The sequence below is a fragment of the Microtus oregoni genome, unplaced genomic scaffold (genome assembly GCF_018167655.1).
Source record: "Microtus oregoni isolate MIOR12 unplaced genomic scaffold, Mior012 000073F_001, whole genome shotgun sequence".
NCBI lineage: Eukaryota > Metazoa > Chordata > Mammalia > Rodentia > Cricetidae > Microtus > Microtus oregoni.
In genome coordinates, this window is record NW_024543981.1 from 1,361,782 (window position 1) to 1,377,330 (window position 15,549).

The 15,549-nt window shown below is 34.5% G+C and overlaps 1 protein-coding gene across 3 annotated transcripts in view; it reads right to left on the reverse strand.

Moving 5' to 3' along the window:
- Positions 1 to 15,549, reverse strand: part of LOC121441074 (leucine-rich repeat and calponin homology domain-containing protein 2) — a 91,896-nt gene that overhangs the window by 16,790 nt on the left and 59,557 nt on the right. For 2 of the 3 annotated variants that reach the window (XM_041642213.1, XM_041642212.1), the window contains exons 12-15: positions 11,588 to 11,653; positions 7,036 to 7,084; positions 6,835 to 6,951; positions 3,201 to 3,245 (exon numbers count right to left, since the gene is read on the reverse strand). In XM_041642213.1, the coding sequence (XP_041498147.1) occupies positions 3,201 to 3,245; positions 6,835 to 6,951; positions 7,036 to 7,084; positions 11,588 to 11,653 (277 nt within the window). Of the gene's footprint in view, positions 1 to 3,200; positions 3,246 to 6,834; positions 6,952 to 7,035; positions 7,085 to 11,587; positions 11,654 to 13,290; positions 13,369 to 15,549 lie in introns of all 3 variants that reach the window. The other variant, XM_041642211.1, reaches the window with a different exon arrangement.

Consider the following 15,549-nt stretch of genomic DNA (forward strand, 5'->3'; position numbering starts at 1 on the left):
GAGCCATTGTGCAGTTAGCAAGAAACCAGGCATTAGGGAAACTAAGGAACCTCATTAGGGAAACATTAGGAAAACCAAGAAAACCACAAGGATGACACCAGTTAAGAATCTAATCAATAGTGGATAGGATACCTAAACTGCCCTTCCCCTGTAATCATGTTGATGTCTACTTTAATTGTCATCATAGAACCATTATAGAGGAACTGATGGATGCACATGCATAGACCCACAGATAAGCACTGGACCAAATTCCTGGAGTCTAGTCATAGAGAGGGAGGAGCAATATTATGAGCAAAAGCTCAAGAATATGATGGGAATACCCTCAGAAACAGCTGACATGACCTAAAAGAAGCTCATTGACTCAAGACTGACAGCTAGGAACCCAGAATAAGACTGAACTAGGTCTACTGAATGTAGGTGACAGTTGTGTGGCATGGGCAGTTTGTGGGGCCATTAGCAGTAGAACCAGTATTTATCTCTAGTGCTTGAACTAGCTCTTTGGAGCTCATTCTCTATGGAGGTATATCTTGTTCAGCCTACATACAGGGAGGAGGGTCTTGGTACTGCCTCAAGTGATGTGATAGACTTTGTTGACTATTCATAGGAGGCTTCCCTCTGAGAAGTGGATGGGGGTAGGGTTACGAGAAGGTAGTGGGAGTGGAGGATAGGAGAAAGAGGGAACTGGGATTGCTATGTATAATAAGATTGTGTTAAAAATAAAAAAACGTTGGCTGGGGAGTGGTGGTGCACGCCTTTAATCCCAGTACTCAAGACGCAGAGGCAGGCAGATCTCTGTGAATTCGAGACCAACCTGGTCTACAAGAGCTAGTTCCAGGATAGGCTCCAAAGCTACAGAGAAACTCTGTCTTGAAAAAACAAAAACAAACAAACAAACAAACAAAACAAAAGTTATAAAAAGAGAAAGATATTAGGAAATTTTGTAAAATATCATGCTTAAAGAATATCTCAGTCTAGAGAGTAGACAAAGTTAAGATAACATTTCCAGTCTATATATGGATTACACAGAAACTGTAGAGAAAAGGAAGGTGAAAAATATAAGTTTCTTGAGAAAGTAAAGTTCAGTAAAAGTCAGGTAAATTGAAAAGATAAGAACAGACACAGAATCAATAAATTAAAAAAAATGACTGCAAAACAACTCTGAATTCCACAGGGCAAAAAGTGAAAGGATGGCAAGTTGTGAGTTTATGCTGATATGGTTACCAGGGACTTGATCAGTAAAGACTAGGAATTTACCCTGTAAGGCATGGGGTGAAACTTAAGGTTTTTAAACAAAGAAATGGCCTTATTTTACTTGTATTATGAAAGCAGTAAGGAGAGTGTACCAAAGAGAGAAGAGGTGTGGGGAGACATTTCAGATGGTAAAGTGCTTGGAGTACAGGCATCGGGATCCGAATTGGGATACCCAGTACCCATATACAATGACAAACTTGATGATATGTCTCTGTGTTCCTAGCAATGAGAAAGCAGAGGGGTGAATCCTTTGAGCTCACAGATAAGCAAGCCCAGCTGAATCTGTGAGCATCAGATACAATAAGAGACCCTGTTTCAAAATACAATGTTGAAAAGGACTGAGGAAGACACTGGAAGTTGACAAATGGTGCACACACATGCATGCATTGTGTCACACTCAGATAGGTGGGTAGATAGATAGATAGATAGATAGATAGATAGATAGATAGATAGATAGACAGATAGATAGATTGATTGATAGATTGATTATAGATAAATATAAGCAGATAGACAGACAAACAGACAGACAATATAAATACTGAAAAGCAAGGAAGCTGTTATACCAATCCAAGCAAGAAAGACTGAAAATCTATGCAAAGGTAGCAAAGATGGAAAAGAAGGTTGAGTAGATAAACTATTTCAGTGCCCAAAAAATAAACAAGTGAATTAGTAGGTTTTCATAATGGATTAGACATTGAAACAGGTGGGAGAAAAGTGACTATGAGGGCAGGGACGACAGCCAAGGCGAACCTCTAACTTGGAGTTCAAAGAATGCTGTCTCTTAAACACTTCAGATTTTGTGGACAACATGGTCTCGGTACTAACTTCACAACTCTGTCATTAGAATGCAAAAGCATCTGTAGGCAAGTGGCTGTAACTCTCTTGTATTTAAAAGTTACTTAGAAATATAGCAAGTGGGCCAGGTTTCATCCTTCTGCTTTGTCTAAAAAGGAGTTGGTAATTTCACAAAGTAGTTACCACCTTTGCCTGCACAATAAACTCAAATGGAAAACTTTTAAACACACACACACACACACACACACACACACCAATTAAATCTGAATATCTGTGAGTAAAATCCAGATATCATGAGTTTTCATTGTGCAACCTAGGTTGAAAAAGCTACTACATCAATTTAAAATGTTAATATGTTTGAGGCATGGAAAAAAGATGAATGTGTTGAATCCTAGGTGAGCAGAAGGTTCCAAACACCTAAGAAAGAGGATACATTACTACAAAAGCCTTAGGCTAGATGGTAAAGTACAGACTAGAGTCATAAACTAGGAGCTATTACTAGATCCACTGGGATTAGTCATCAAAACTCTGCACACTGAAACCAGCACTGTAGAGTCCATCCAATGGGTTATGACATAAGAAGGAATAAAATGTAAGGGTCAAACAGATATAACAAAGTGCAATGGAAAGCCAGCAGCAGGTACACAGGAATTGACTGCAGTCATGAACAGCAACCTAGAAAACATTCCTACACAAAAACTGCTTTCATCATTTACCACAGATACTAATGGAAATAATAGAAATAATGGAACGTTTTGGAAACAACCGTCTTAATTTTTTTGGAGGGGGTCTCCATAAAAACTATCTGATAGACATGAAAAGATAACAGCATTTGGGTTAGGCAAAGGTAATTCACATAGATTACATATTTTGCCAAGTGTAATTTTATTTCCAAGAAAAAAAAATTGTTTTCAGATGTAAACTGATGGGTTACAGGTCCAAAACAAATGATAAACCTCTAAAACTCTTAAAAATTGTGTTCTAGAAAACAAAGGGTTAAATTAATAACTATATGACAATGCTCAGAAGTTTTCATTATTGTAGAAAACTGGTGCTCAGTAGCAAAGAAAACAACAGCAGGTATGCATTAACTCTCACCAAGCCAACTCAATATGAAAGTAAAGAATTCAAATCAATATTACCCTTGGTCTCACCTCCTCATTTTCATTGCCACTTGAATTCTTCCTTGCTGATTTGTACTGAAAAAACATTTTAAAAGAATACTTTATTCTTCCATAAACATGTGAATATTTTGTTCAAAATGACACCCGAGGCTTATTACTATGTTGGTACTTTTATTAAATTATCTGATATTAAACTGAAGTACACAGTCAGTTTAAACAGTCCTGCTATTCACACGTACAATGCTGTGAGTAACACTATTCCTTCCTAAGCCAGACCCACTTCTCATTCTTTCAGGTTTGCAATCTGTAGATTGTCTGAGAACAGCGGCTCTAAACCTGTGGGTTGCAACACGTTTGGTGTCAAACGGAACGTTAACAGAGACCGTGTATACAGATATCATGCATATCAGATATTTATATTGTAACTCCTAACATTAGCAAAATTATAGTTATGAAGAGGCAATGAAAATAATTTTCTGGTTGTAGTTCACACAACATGAGGAACTGTGTTAAAGAGTCTCGGCATTAGAAAGGTTGAGAACCACTGTCTTAGAGTCTTTCTTTTACTTAGTTCACTGCATTCAACAAGTCATCAAGTCAACTTTTTGGCAATCTCTCCTAGACTTGCTTCATCTGAATTCTTACAACCACCATCCTATCCAGGGTTCTTATCATTTCTCACATGGTTTGTAATTTCACTATACTAAGACCATAGCAATTGTTTTAAAAACTGGGCTGGAGATGTGTTTCAGTGGTAGCATGCTTTCTTACCACCTATGAACCCCTGGGTTCAATCCTCTCCACCACAAAGAAGTAGTCTTCTAATTTCAGGCTATGTTAAATGCATATGGCAACTACACAATAATAGGAATAGTGCTGAGAGCTAACATTTAGAACTATCATTTACATTACAGTAGTAATGATTGAAGTGCATTGCATGGATTGAGAAATTTAATCTTTATAACAACAGAATAAGTACTTTTGTCCCAGTTTATAGTGAAATATTGAGAAAATGTGTTCAACCTAAAGAATTTGAATATGTGACAAAGTGATTTTTAGGATCAAGGAGAATATACTGTGACAATAAGTAGAAGTCTTATTTTCTTATTCCTTGCCCAAAACTGCTTGAATTATTTTGCAAATCAACGATAGAACCAAACAGGTGTTCACAGAAGTTCTTTTTTTAAAAAAAAAAAAAAAAACTACTAATTTTCAGATCATGTCACAAACTAATTTTCCTGATGTCCAGGGTTAAATTTAATTGCCCCCTTTATGTAACTCTGTCTTCCATATCTTGAGGAAATAACTTACCTAGTGTCTCAGTCACAAAGTAGGCTGTATTAGGAACTGCAGATAAGTCACATATGTTCCCCTACTATAGTTTATAGCTGTGACTAATGTACTATTAGTTCCATTGCATATCTTTTTGTGTTGATGTTCAAGAGCCTTTAGTATACTAAGCAAGTGCTGCTAATGATGAGCTACACTGAAGCCCTATACAATTTTATATTTTCCTAACTTTAAAGGAATAATTTGATACCGATTTTTCATGCAATGTCCTAACAGTGACATCTTCTGACAATTGAGAAGAATTACACATGTCCTTAACCTATTTCCCAGGGACTGAAGATTATATTTACACCCACTTTATCATGTATGAAAGAAATGAACATTTACTGACTGATGGTTACATAATAGTCATTTTATATATTATTCTATTTTATCTTTTAGCAACTAAATAATATAATTGATACAGTAGAAGGAACATATATGCCATGAAGACTAAATTTTTGAATGAACAAACGATGGTTTTAAACCGAGTAATAGTTGACTATGATAAAGATTCACAAACACCTCTATTAAGTTCACTTGAAGTATTGCAAAATATTTTGAAAAAAAATGAAACTCTGTTAATGCTAATGTTTATCCCTTTCATATCATGCTGTCCACAGGACAAAGACACAGCATTAAAAACGCTCTGAATTCTAATCTCAATTTTATGATTAGCACACTATTGACTTTCTGGGCCTTAATATTCTCATATGTAAAATACAAATGATAACTGCATTTTATGCTACTGAAGTTTCCTGAAGGACAAATGGACTAAAAATATTTGGAAAGGTTTCTGTCAGTTAATAATTCCAATACAAGTGTTTTGATAAATATAATCAGTATGATATTATTATATTAGGATAAAGGAAATCAAAGAAATATAAAGTACCTCCTGTTGCTTAGAAATAACACATCATAAGTAATTCACCAAGGTTCACTTATAAAAATATTTTCAATCAGTACTTTTCTTTATGTTTTCATGACTTAAAAAGGGAAACTAAGATGAAGGCCAGATGTAAACCTAACTGCAGAGTTGCAAAGGGTTCTGATCATTGGAATGCCCTGCCATTTTCCTTCCTATGTGTTTTTTCTTATTACCCAATTAACTCAAAATCCACTGGCCAAAAATAATCAGTAATCATTTATTCAAAGTTTAAGGTGATTACATATTTGCTAAGGCATATACCATTCTTATTTTGACCATATGCCACTTTCAAACACATATTGATTTCCAATATATGGATAGAGAAATATGCAGATTGAAAGAAAAACTGCCAAACACAAAGGTAAAAAATAAATTCTATTTATTAGTGGCATAAACTTGAAATAATGTGTAACTTAGGTGAGTATTACATATTTAGAGAAAATGATTTTCTGATGAGGTTTGTGGGAGGTATGAGACAACAGAATTTGCTATTCATGGTGGAGGACAAGATTTGTACTACTCATCTGAGTCAATCCCAAGAGTAAATGATGATTAAAATTTATTCTAAATTTTGATCACAGTCCCCTTCAAATGTAACAAACTTGAAGTACAAATAAATAATTATGTAATAGAAAGTTATGATAATTTGCAAGCTCTATTATTTTATTATTTATTTATTTTTTATTTATGTTTTGGTTTTTCAAGACAGGGTTTCTTTGTGCCTTTTGAGCCTGTCCTGGAACTAGCTCTTGTAATCTAGGCTGGCCTCGAACTCTCGGGTGTTGTAATTAAAGGCATGCGCCACCTCTAGTATTTTAATTTAGCTTTCATTTTAAGAAATCTACTGAATCATGTGTAGTGAGGCACAACTTAGAGTTGGGCAAATCTCTGTGAGTTGGTGGTCAGCCTGGTCTACATAGAGAGTTACAGGACAGCCAGACCTATATAGTGAGACACTAACTAAAAATAGTTCTGAACTATTTATTGAAACAAATCCAATGAAAATCTTTTTCTAAACCAGTCCTGGTTGTTCACTTCTGGAATCCTAGCTTATAGGAGACAGAGACAGGGGGTAGGGATTTGAGGCTAACCTGGGCTATATAGTGAAACCCTACCTCAAAACCAAAAGACCCACAGAATTAATTGCCTCAATCGGCGGTGTAACACACACAAACATCCATCCTCCTTTGAACCATTCGAAAAATTATGATGTATATTGATGTACTCTTAATTTAAACTACTGAAATTTTGTGACTATACTTACAAAGCATATCATTATCCTATACACCAGGGCAATCAACATGAACAGAGTCGTTGAATTTAACTGGAGAGTTATATGTCATTTATTTAAAACAAACTTAAGAATAAAAGTAAAAACAAAACAAAATTAAAAATTTGTTAAGGTACCTTGAAATATTCTTTTCTGATCTGCTTACTCCGTCTCCTTTCTTCGTTTTGCCAGATTATAGGCTGAGATTCTGGCCACTGTTGTTCAACTATTTGGTCCTTCTGATTTTCTAATGGCTTTAATGACAAAAGTTCTTTTTTAAACTAAGCAAATGACAACAACAAAACAGTACAGGTATTATTAATGTTGTTTGCTCTTACCTGCCATGCAAGGGGTGATAATGGTGAATTCCCTTCATCTGCTGAGACACTAAAACATTAGAGATGCTTTAATATTACTTAAGATAATATTAATCATTTTGCATACTTTAAAAGTGGCAATTTTGTCTTTTCATTGTTTTAAGACAGCAATGTAAAGACATTCATACCTATATGTTTCATTTTGTTGTGTTGTTTTGTGTTATATTGTGTTGTATTCTATTGAGACTGGGTTTGCTATGTAGTTCTGGATGGCCTGGTACTCACTACCATAGCCAGCCTCCCAAAAACTGCAATGGCAGATATTAACCACCACATGGTTGACTAATATTATATAAATTAAAGTTGATAAAAAACAACCAATAGCGAGTGCCTACTAACTATTGCACCACAAGAAATAACAAAATGAGTTTATTTTATATTCATCATATGCATAACCCAACCCTATTTTGTAGAGGCCAAAAGGCATATCGTATGTATAAATATATAGTAAAATAAACATAATATTATAAAAAACAAGTTACTCTTTCTTTCAAATATCACAATGGTATCAGTGAGATGAGTGAGCATGTAAAGGTACTAGCTTGCAACAAGCCTGACAATCTGAGTTAGATCCCTGGGATTCACATAGTAGAAGGGAAAAACCAAACCCCTGAATTGTTGACAGTTGTCCTCTGACATCCACACCTGTGCCATGGTAACATGCATATGCATGCACAAACATAATAAACAAACAAACAAATAAATAAGCAAACACATAATTTCTTTCATCTAAATGCCAGAGTTCAGAAGACAAATACATTATTTCCTGTTGAATTACGATCATAAACTTCAGTTGTGATGTAAGAGGGCCTACAAAGGACTGAGTTCAACATTGACAATGCTTCTTCTAACTCCAAGGGATCCAACATCCTCTTCTGGCAACCATTCACACACAGAAACATGTGGCATACACTTACACAGACAGACAAACACATACACAAACAGAAACACACTAAAAAGTTTAAAGATTAAATGAGAGAGGGGGAAGAAGGAGGGAGTAAAGATGAGTGTCGTGGCTCATACTGGACATCTTAGCACTCACAAGGTGGAGCCATCACCATGAGCTGGAGTCCTGATTGGTATCCATAGATAAGGTAAAGGTAAGCCCAGGCCACAGAGTAAGAACTTGTTTCAAACAGACAGAAAGGATGGAGAGGAGGAACAAGAAAAGGAAGAATAACAAGAGAGAAAATAATAAAAATTTATAAGTACAGGGAATATCCCTATCCTCGGGAAGTAATTAAAAATGTACAAACATGAAAATATAGTAACAACAATTCCAGAATTTATAGATTTTTTTTTCAGTGGAAGATAGAGTACAATTTTTTTTGTACAAAAACTTATGGTACAAATGCATAGAAACTGGAGATTATGTAGCAAGTAAAATATAAACAATATAATGAGTACTTATAAAATACAAAAAGAAAGAAACAGCAAAAAGGGATGGGTAAGTAAAAGAAGGAAGAGTAAAAAGGAAGACAAAAAGCCTGCATCCTAACCTCTTATCAATATACAGAAATCTATTAAATCAATTTATTTTAAATGTAAATAAAGAATCATAGAAATGGATAATGAAAGAAGAATGTCATGCTTGTCCCATGTTGCAACATGGAGAGCATTTCCATGTCACAGACCAGAGAGAAAAAATTCAAGGCAGAGTCCAGACGGTTCCTACATTTAGAAGTAAGAGAAAAAGTGGCATACATAGTCCACAGGATAGTATAATAAAGAAGCAAGTTAGCACATAGAATAGCATCCTGGGACTCTATATGGTTTGGTAATGCACACAACCATATAACCACACACAGCCACACACATACACACACAGATGGAGGGAGGGAGGCAAGGAGGGAGGGGAAAGGGAGAGAGAGAGGGGGGGAGAGAGGGAGGAAGGGAGGGAGGGAGGGAGAGAGAGAGAGAGAGAGAGAGAGAGAGAGAGAGAGAGAGAGAGAGAGAGAGAGAGAGAGAGAGAAGAGAGGAGAAAGAGAGGAGAGAGGGAGAGTGGAAACGTGCACAACACTTCTAATAATTATCAGTCCAGCTCTTTCACTTTCCCATACCATACTATGCACACACACCTCCCTGGACAAACCACCTAATAATAGTCTATAACCCCACCTGCATTAGACTACACATAGAGCCCTCTCGGAACAATGGGATAGCATTCTACTCTTCTACTGACGATCAACACTTTGACAATTTCTATACAAACATACTGTCAGTTTTTTCAGGAACAAAGGAGTATACGCTGATCTGACCTAAAGAAATTTTTAGTGTCTGTACAATAAAGCAAAACTGTATTCCCCACGTAAACTCTTGGGGGAAATCCATGTTTGCCACCTTATGCCTGTGCACAGTTGGGTGTGTAGAGAGCAAGACTGACAGAAGTGGAGTTGGTAAGATGTGATCAGGTCTCACTAGTCAACATGATTTGGTAATGGGTTAGCTATGGGGTTTGAGAGAAAGTGACAAACTAAGGATGAAACTTTTTCAGGTGTTGTACAATAAGAATGGAGTTAGCATTTTCTGAAATGGGGAAAAATCCAGAAAAATCATGCTTGAATGTGCAACAATACTGAGTAGAAGTATGATGTCTGGAAATCAGACATTCCTACTATGCATCTAAGTGGAAAGTAAAATAGAAATTCCACCATACTGTGGTAAATATCAATGCACAACATACATATAAACAGTGTAATATATATGTACAACTTATATATAAACATTGTAATATATTTATGCACACTGGTATATAAACGCTGTGGTATGTATCAGTGCACATTCCTATATATAAACACTGTTGTATATACTGATGCACACACCTAGATATATAAACAAATGCAAATACTCATATGTACTTCCATACAGTGTGTTTCCCACAAGGTATATATTTAAAAAATAGCTTGAAGCTCTGCGTGGTGGTAAAGAAGTGGTGAAATCCATAGGAGTAGTGCTCAGTACAATACAATATGGTTATTAAAAAGCCTGGCTTTGGAAGAGATTAATGTAGTTTTCTAGGAGCTCCAGTGGCTTCTATAAGAATAAGTTGCATTATATAAAACCTAAAAGTGAACTTGATTATTAAATCCTTCTTCTTCCTGTCTTACTGTGTGGCCTCTTCTATACATGTTCCCAACACTGTGCTGCTGTCTACTATGAAGCTCTCACACAACTATGCAGAATTGAACTGACTTCTAAGAGACGATGCAAAGGAAGGAAGAAACATGGGCACTATGAAAAGGAGACCAAGATATAGAATGTAAAAATAGGGAAGCAAACGGAAGTAAATAAAAGAGTTATGCTTCTAAACTTAAAGGCTATTACTCTATAGAGTGCAAAGATGAGGCTCTGAGCTGAGATTGAAGACAAGTAGAAGCCCATTTCAACTCTATGGTTAATCTCAACATTTTGTCCTTTATCATAAAAGGTTAGAAAATAAGAAATAGGGGTTGTATTGGCTGATTAAGTTTTAAAAGCCTCTGTTCTTTAATAATACAGAAAAGAAAGGAGTTATGTGTGGAGGCTGTCACAGAAACTCAGATGGAAAACAATGGGAGCTGAAGCAATACAACTAAAATAGTAATGGAGAGGATGGAAAAAGGATTAACGGGATATTCATGTCGCAGGAGGAAGACATAAGAGTGAGAAGTTTCCAAAGTTGCTGGCTTAGGGGACTACATAGTACCTGCATATTCACTAGGGTAGATGACACAGGAAAAGAGGTTTGGAGACACAAATCTGCACACTCTGCAGAAATATATCGAGTGATATGCATGGATCTGAAGTAAATTTACTGTTACTATATATGAAGTCTTCAGGTTCTGCAATAAGACACACCTAAGTATGAATCATGACTCTCCCACTTACAATGTGAGCTAGTTATGAAAATTCTTAGTTTCAGTTTGCTCATGTGTACATGAGTATAGCAAAAGTAACAACTTCACAATTTTATTGTGATGACTGAATAAGACAGATCATTTACAGAGTTAAAAGAGTACACATACACCCAGCATCCAATAAATTATCCTTCAGTGTGTGCCTCTGTACTCCTATCTTTGAAAATTTATACCCAGGACTTGGGTAAAACCAATGAAGAACAATAAATAGAAATTTTCAGATCTAGTTGTTTGAAATCCATATATGTAAACCTATGTTATTTAACAAACAGCTTAGTAAAACTCAATTAAAAGAAATTAAAATGCAAACAATAACAAAGAATAAACATAACCAGTGATAAAGAAATACATTATTAATGGTGGTTATATCAATTGGATAAACATTTGTGAATGAATCAAGACAAACCACAAGTATAAACAAAAAGAATCAGAATCGGGGCGTTTGTTTATAGAAAACCCAATTGGACACAAGTTTTGACATATTTGATCTTTAAATTATCTACCTATATGACATCTGCATCATATATCCACATAACATCGTTTGAGGAAAATTGCTATAAGAATATCAAGTCTCATTTAAGATACCAAATATTAAAATGACTATGATATGTTTATACCTCTTTTCACATTCCACAGTTTGTTTCAGCTTATTTCTCATGACAGAAGTTGAATGATTAAGAATCCTAGAAGTAAATCAACACATTAATTACAAGCTATACTGAAGATAACATTGCACACTTATGTCCTAAATAAACTGCATCTATGTCATGAAGATCTTGCTAGAAAATAATATTTCAGTCCCGTTTGGACTTAAGTGCCCATCAGCACATCATTTATGAATGATGTTCACAAAAGGTGTATTGCATCTTGTTTTAGAAACCACTCATTAAGTCTGGATATTTCCTAGCCAATGCATGATTACTCTGTGTATAACTAATTCTAATTTACACAGAACATAATGAAATATTTTAGGTATCATTTTGAGTCATTTCCTTGTTTCCAGGACAGAAAATGACAAGAGATATGTGGTACTTCATAATCACTTTAACAGAAGCCAAATAGCAAACTTTAATTGTAAATGCAAAAATCAATTTTAAAGGTCAACTCCTTTTTTAAAAAAATCAAAAAATTCTTAAAGCTTCAATAGGAAAGAGTATTATAACAAAAATAAACAAAAATATAATAATTTCCTATAAAAGAAAACTATTTGTTTAAGGCTTTATCTAATACGAAGTATTAACCTCAATATCAAATGTGGTAAATTAGTAACTGTCTTTCATTAAAAAAGTAATTGTACATATTATAACATTCTTATTAATATACAAATAAATGTAACTTAATTCTACAAATAGTGCTACAATGAATAAAATATCTACTTTTTAAGGAATACTTTAGACATCAACAATCTAAAAACTATAAAAAATAATTTAGTGAGTTTAATATTAATTAAATACACACTGGTTGCTGGGTGGTGGTGGCGCATGCCTTTAATCCCAGCACTCGGGAGGCAGAGGCAGGCGGATCTCTGTGAGTTCGAGACCAGCCTGGTCTACAAGAGCTAGTTCCAGGACAGGCTCCAAAACCACAGAGAAACCCTGTCTCGAAATACCAAAAAAAAAAAAAAAAAATACACACTGGTAATTACTGCTCTATGGTGAAGATAGAGCAGTCAGTTGATGCCGGGCTCTCTTTCTTACTAGCTTGACTCTAAGCATAGCCTCACTGAGTAAATACAATGACGTCAAAAGGTCAAGTATTGACATAAACCTGTCTTTCTGGGCCAAAAATCACAGAATTAAGCACATTTAAATATATTTTCCTATGTACATAAAATTTCTTTAGATCCAAAAATGTAAAATTATGGTATTGAAGTATCAAAGGAAAATATACTTAAAAAGAAGATTTAAAAAAATAGAGAAATAACAATAAATACTACTTAGGAAGGAAAGTCAGAATCATTGTTAGAGGGAACTGGTCAAGCTATTATGACCTTCATCATGATAAAATAATGCTGTTCCACACCGCTTACTAGTATGATATATGTATCATACTGTAGCAAAAAGAAAAATAGTTGAAACCAACTTACATATAAAAAATATGGATTATGTATTTGAAAATTCAACTATATAGCACTCTGGAATATACCCTGATATTTCATTTTTTACTCTGTGATAAAGAAAAAGTAAACATCTATTTTATCTAATTTTCTATTTGCTATTATTAATATGCTTCCCTAACACAGTTCCCAGTACTTATTTTAAGAAAAATGTTACATAATCCTGGCCCCTTAATACTTATGGCTTCCACCAACTCTAGATACCTTGATTTCCGGCCTGCTGCTCTGGTCCTCTGGAAGAGTTTGTCACTGAATGATGTTCTATAACTTAAAGTCCTCCATCTATATTCACATTTCACATATATCAACCAAATCAAAAGATGGGAGAAGGGAGATATTTTTGGAGAAGACAAGGAAGTCATTAGTAAAGAAAACAGAAAAGAAAGAATGGCTAGGTTTCAAGAGTTAAGAGAACTATAGAAGTAGTTATAACAAACTAGAGGTTAATACAATGCTCCTTAACCTGAAATGCTGATTAATCAGATAATAATCAAAAGACACATATCATAATGCATTTTATAATTCTAAACTCATGCCATAATCTTCTCAAAACCTGCTTTTAATTTCTTCAGTTATTTAACCTTTAAAAATTGTTCTTTTGTTGTCTAGCTACATCACAAGGTATTCAGAAGTACATTCATTCACAATAAAAAAAAGTTCTCAGGCCATAACTAAAATCAAATAAAACATTTATGAAGATGTATGACATATCAAAATAGTATAGAATACATTATCAGAGAAATATACAATGAGAATCAGTTAACTGAAACTGTTGTAAAGTGCACATATACAATAATCTTTACTTTAGGATAATAACCAAATATTAAGAAGCTAGCTAAGGACTCACTTATCATGACAATGAAAGCACTATATGGCAAAGTATAGAATCATTTTTCTACTGCTAACATACATAAGTAGGACTGGTTAAAATGTAGGGAAATGGATCAGTAGTTATAGAGTATCATTAAAGTGTTTTTATCAGAATTTCCTTCATTTTATTCCCAAGTCAATATTACAAATATTCTTTTTACGATAAGTCACACATTCACATGCAAAATACTAATACTGACATTTTATTCACAGCCCCTTTTTCAATTCTCTTCCTAATTCAGAGAAGCATACTATTTTCTAAATTTAATTTAATTGTGGCAAAAATGTTTAATTATCTAGTATGCATGTGGTCTGAGATTGACCCTAGGAATATAATAGAAAATTTATTCATTTATTTTTTTTAAAGATTTGTTTATTTATTATGTACACAGTGTTAAGCCTCCATGTATGCCCTCAGGCCAGAAGAGGGCACCAGATCTCAATACAGATGGTTGTGAGCCACCATGTGGTTGCTGGGAATTGAACTCAGGACCTCTAGAAGAGCAGGCAATGCTCTTAACCTCTGAGCCCTCTCTCCAGCCCAGAAAATTTAAATTAAAAAAAAAATTAACATGAGATCTCCCCTGAAAACATTTTTAAATGTGAAGTGCATTGTTAACTATAAGCACAATGTTATAAGCAGACATCTACAATCTGTTAATCTCATAAAATTATTTTAAGATACTAATTTTAAAGCATATTCTTTTCATTTGAAATTCTTCCTTGGGGAGTGCCGGGTTTTATCCTTTCAGCTGCATTCTCCAGAAGGATATGTTTCACAAACACTGGGCTCAAGAAATGCACTAGTCTTTGTTCCCAAGGAGTTAGACAACAGACACACAGCACCGCAGTAGCTTCACAGAAGCCTACCCTGTACATCAGAGAAAGTATGGCTACCTTATAGGCAACTTGTCTTCATAATCTGAAGCCTTGTGGGCTAGCTACACAGTACTCTATTCACTGAGCACTTTCCCCACTGTTTTTGGTCAATAACTTTGTCTTCTGGATACTTCTGTTACTTTCTTAGGACAGTATCATTCAACAAATAAAAGCACACACTTCTGTTACAAAGTAACGATTTGTACTAACTAGTATAAACTAAGCAAGCAGCAAAACAGCCATAACAAAATCATTATGGAACTCAATATCATTATTGCTCCAGTCAACCTTACTTTGAGAGTATAACCATCGCTTCTTTTAGCCTAGACCTAAACATATGTTCATTTTGAAACAATAATAAGTAATAGAACAGTACAGTATACAGTCAAGGTAGGAGTCTTGGAGGACATTTTCTGGTACTTGGAGTTAATCTCATACTACATAAATTACTTTTAAATGAAAATAACAATAAACAAAAGAAATCCCAAAATATAATAATTGTATTAAAAACTGATACGTAGATTCTACATATTCTCTATAGAACTTTTAAAAAACAAATTTGTTTCTCATTTAACTAGCAGGTAAGAGTTACATTTAGCATTATGGCAAAGAATTCCATATTTGTAAAGACTACAATGCTGAATATTTCTCTTATACTGAAGTATAAAAGAATGAGTGCCTCAAACATACTTAATGCCTTCAAAAGTTAGACAC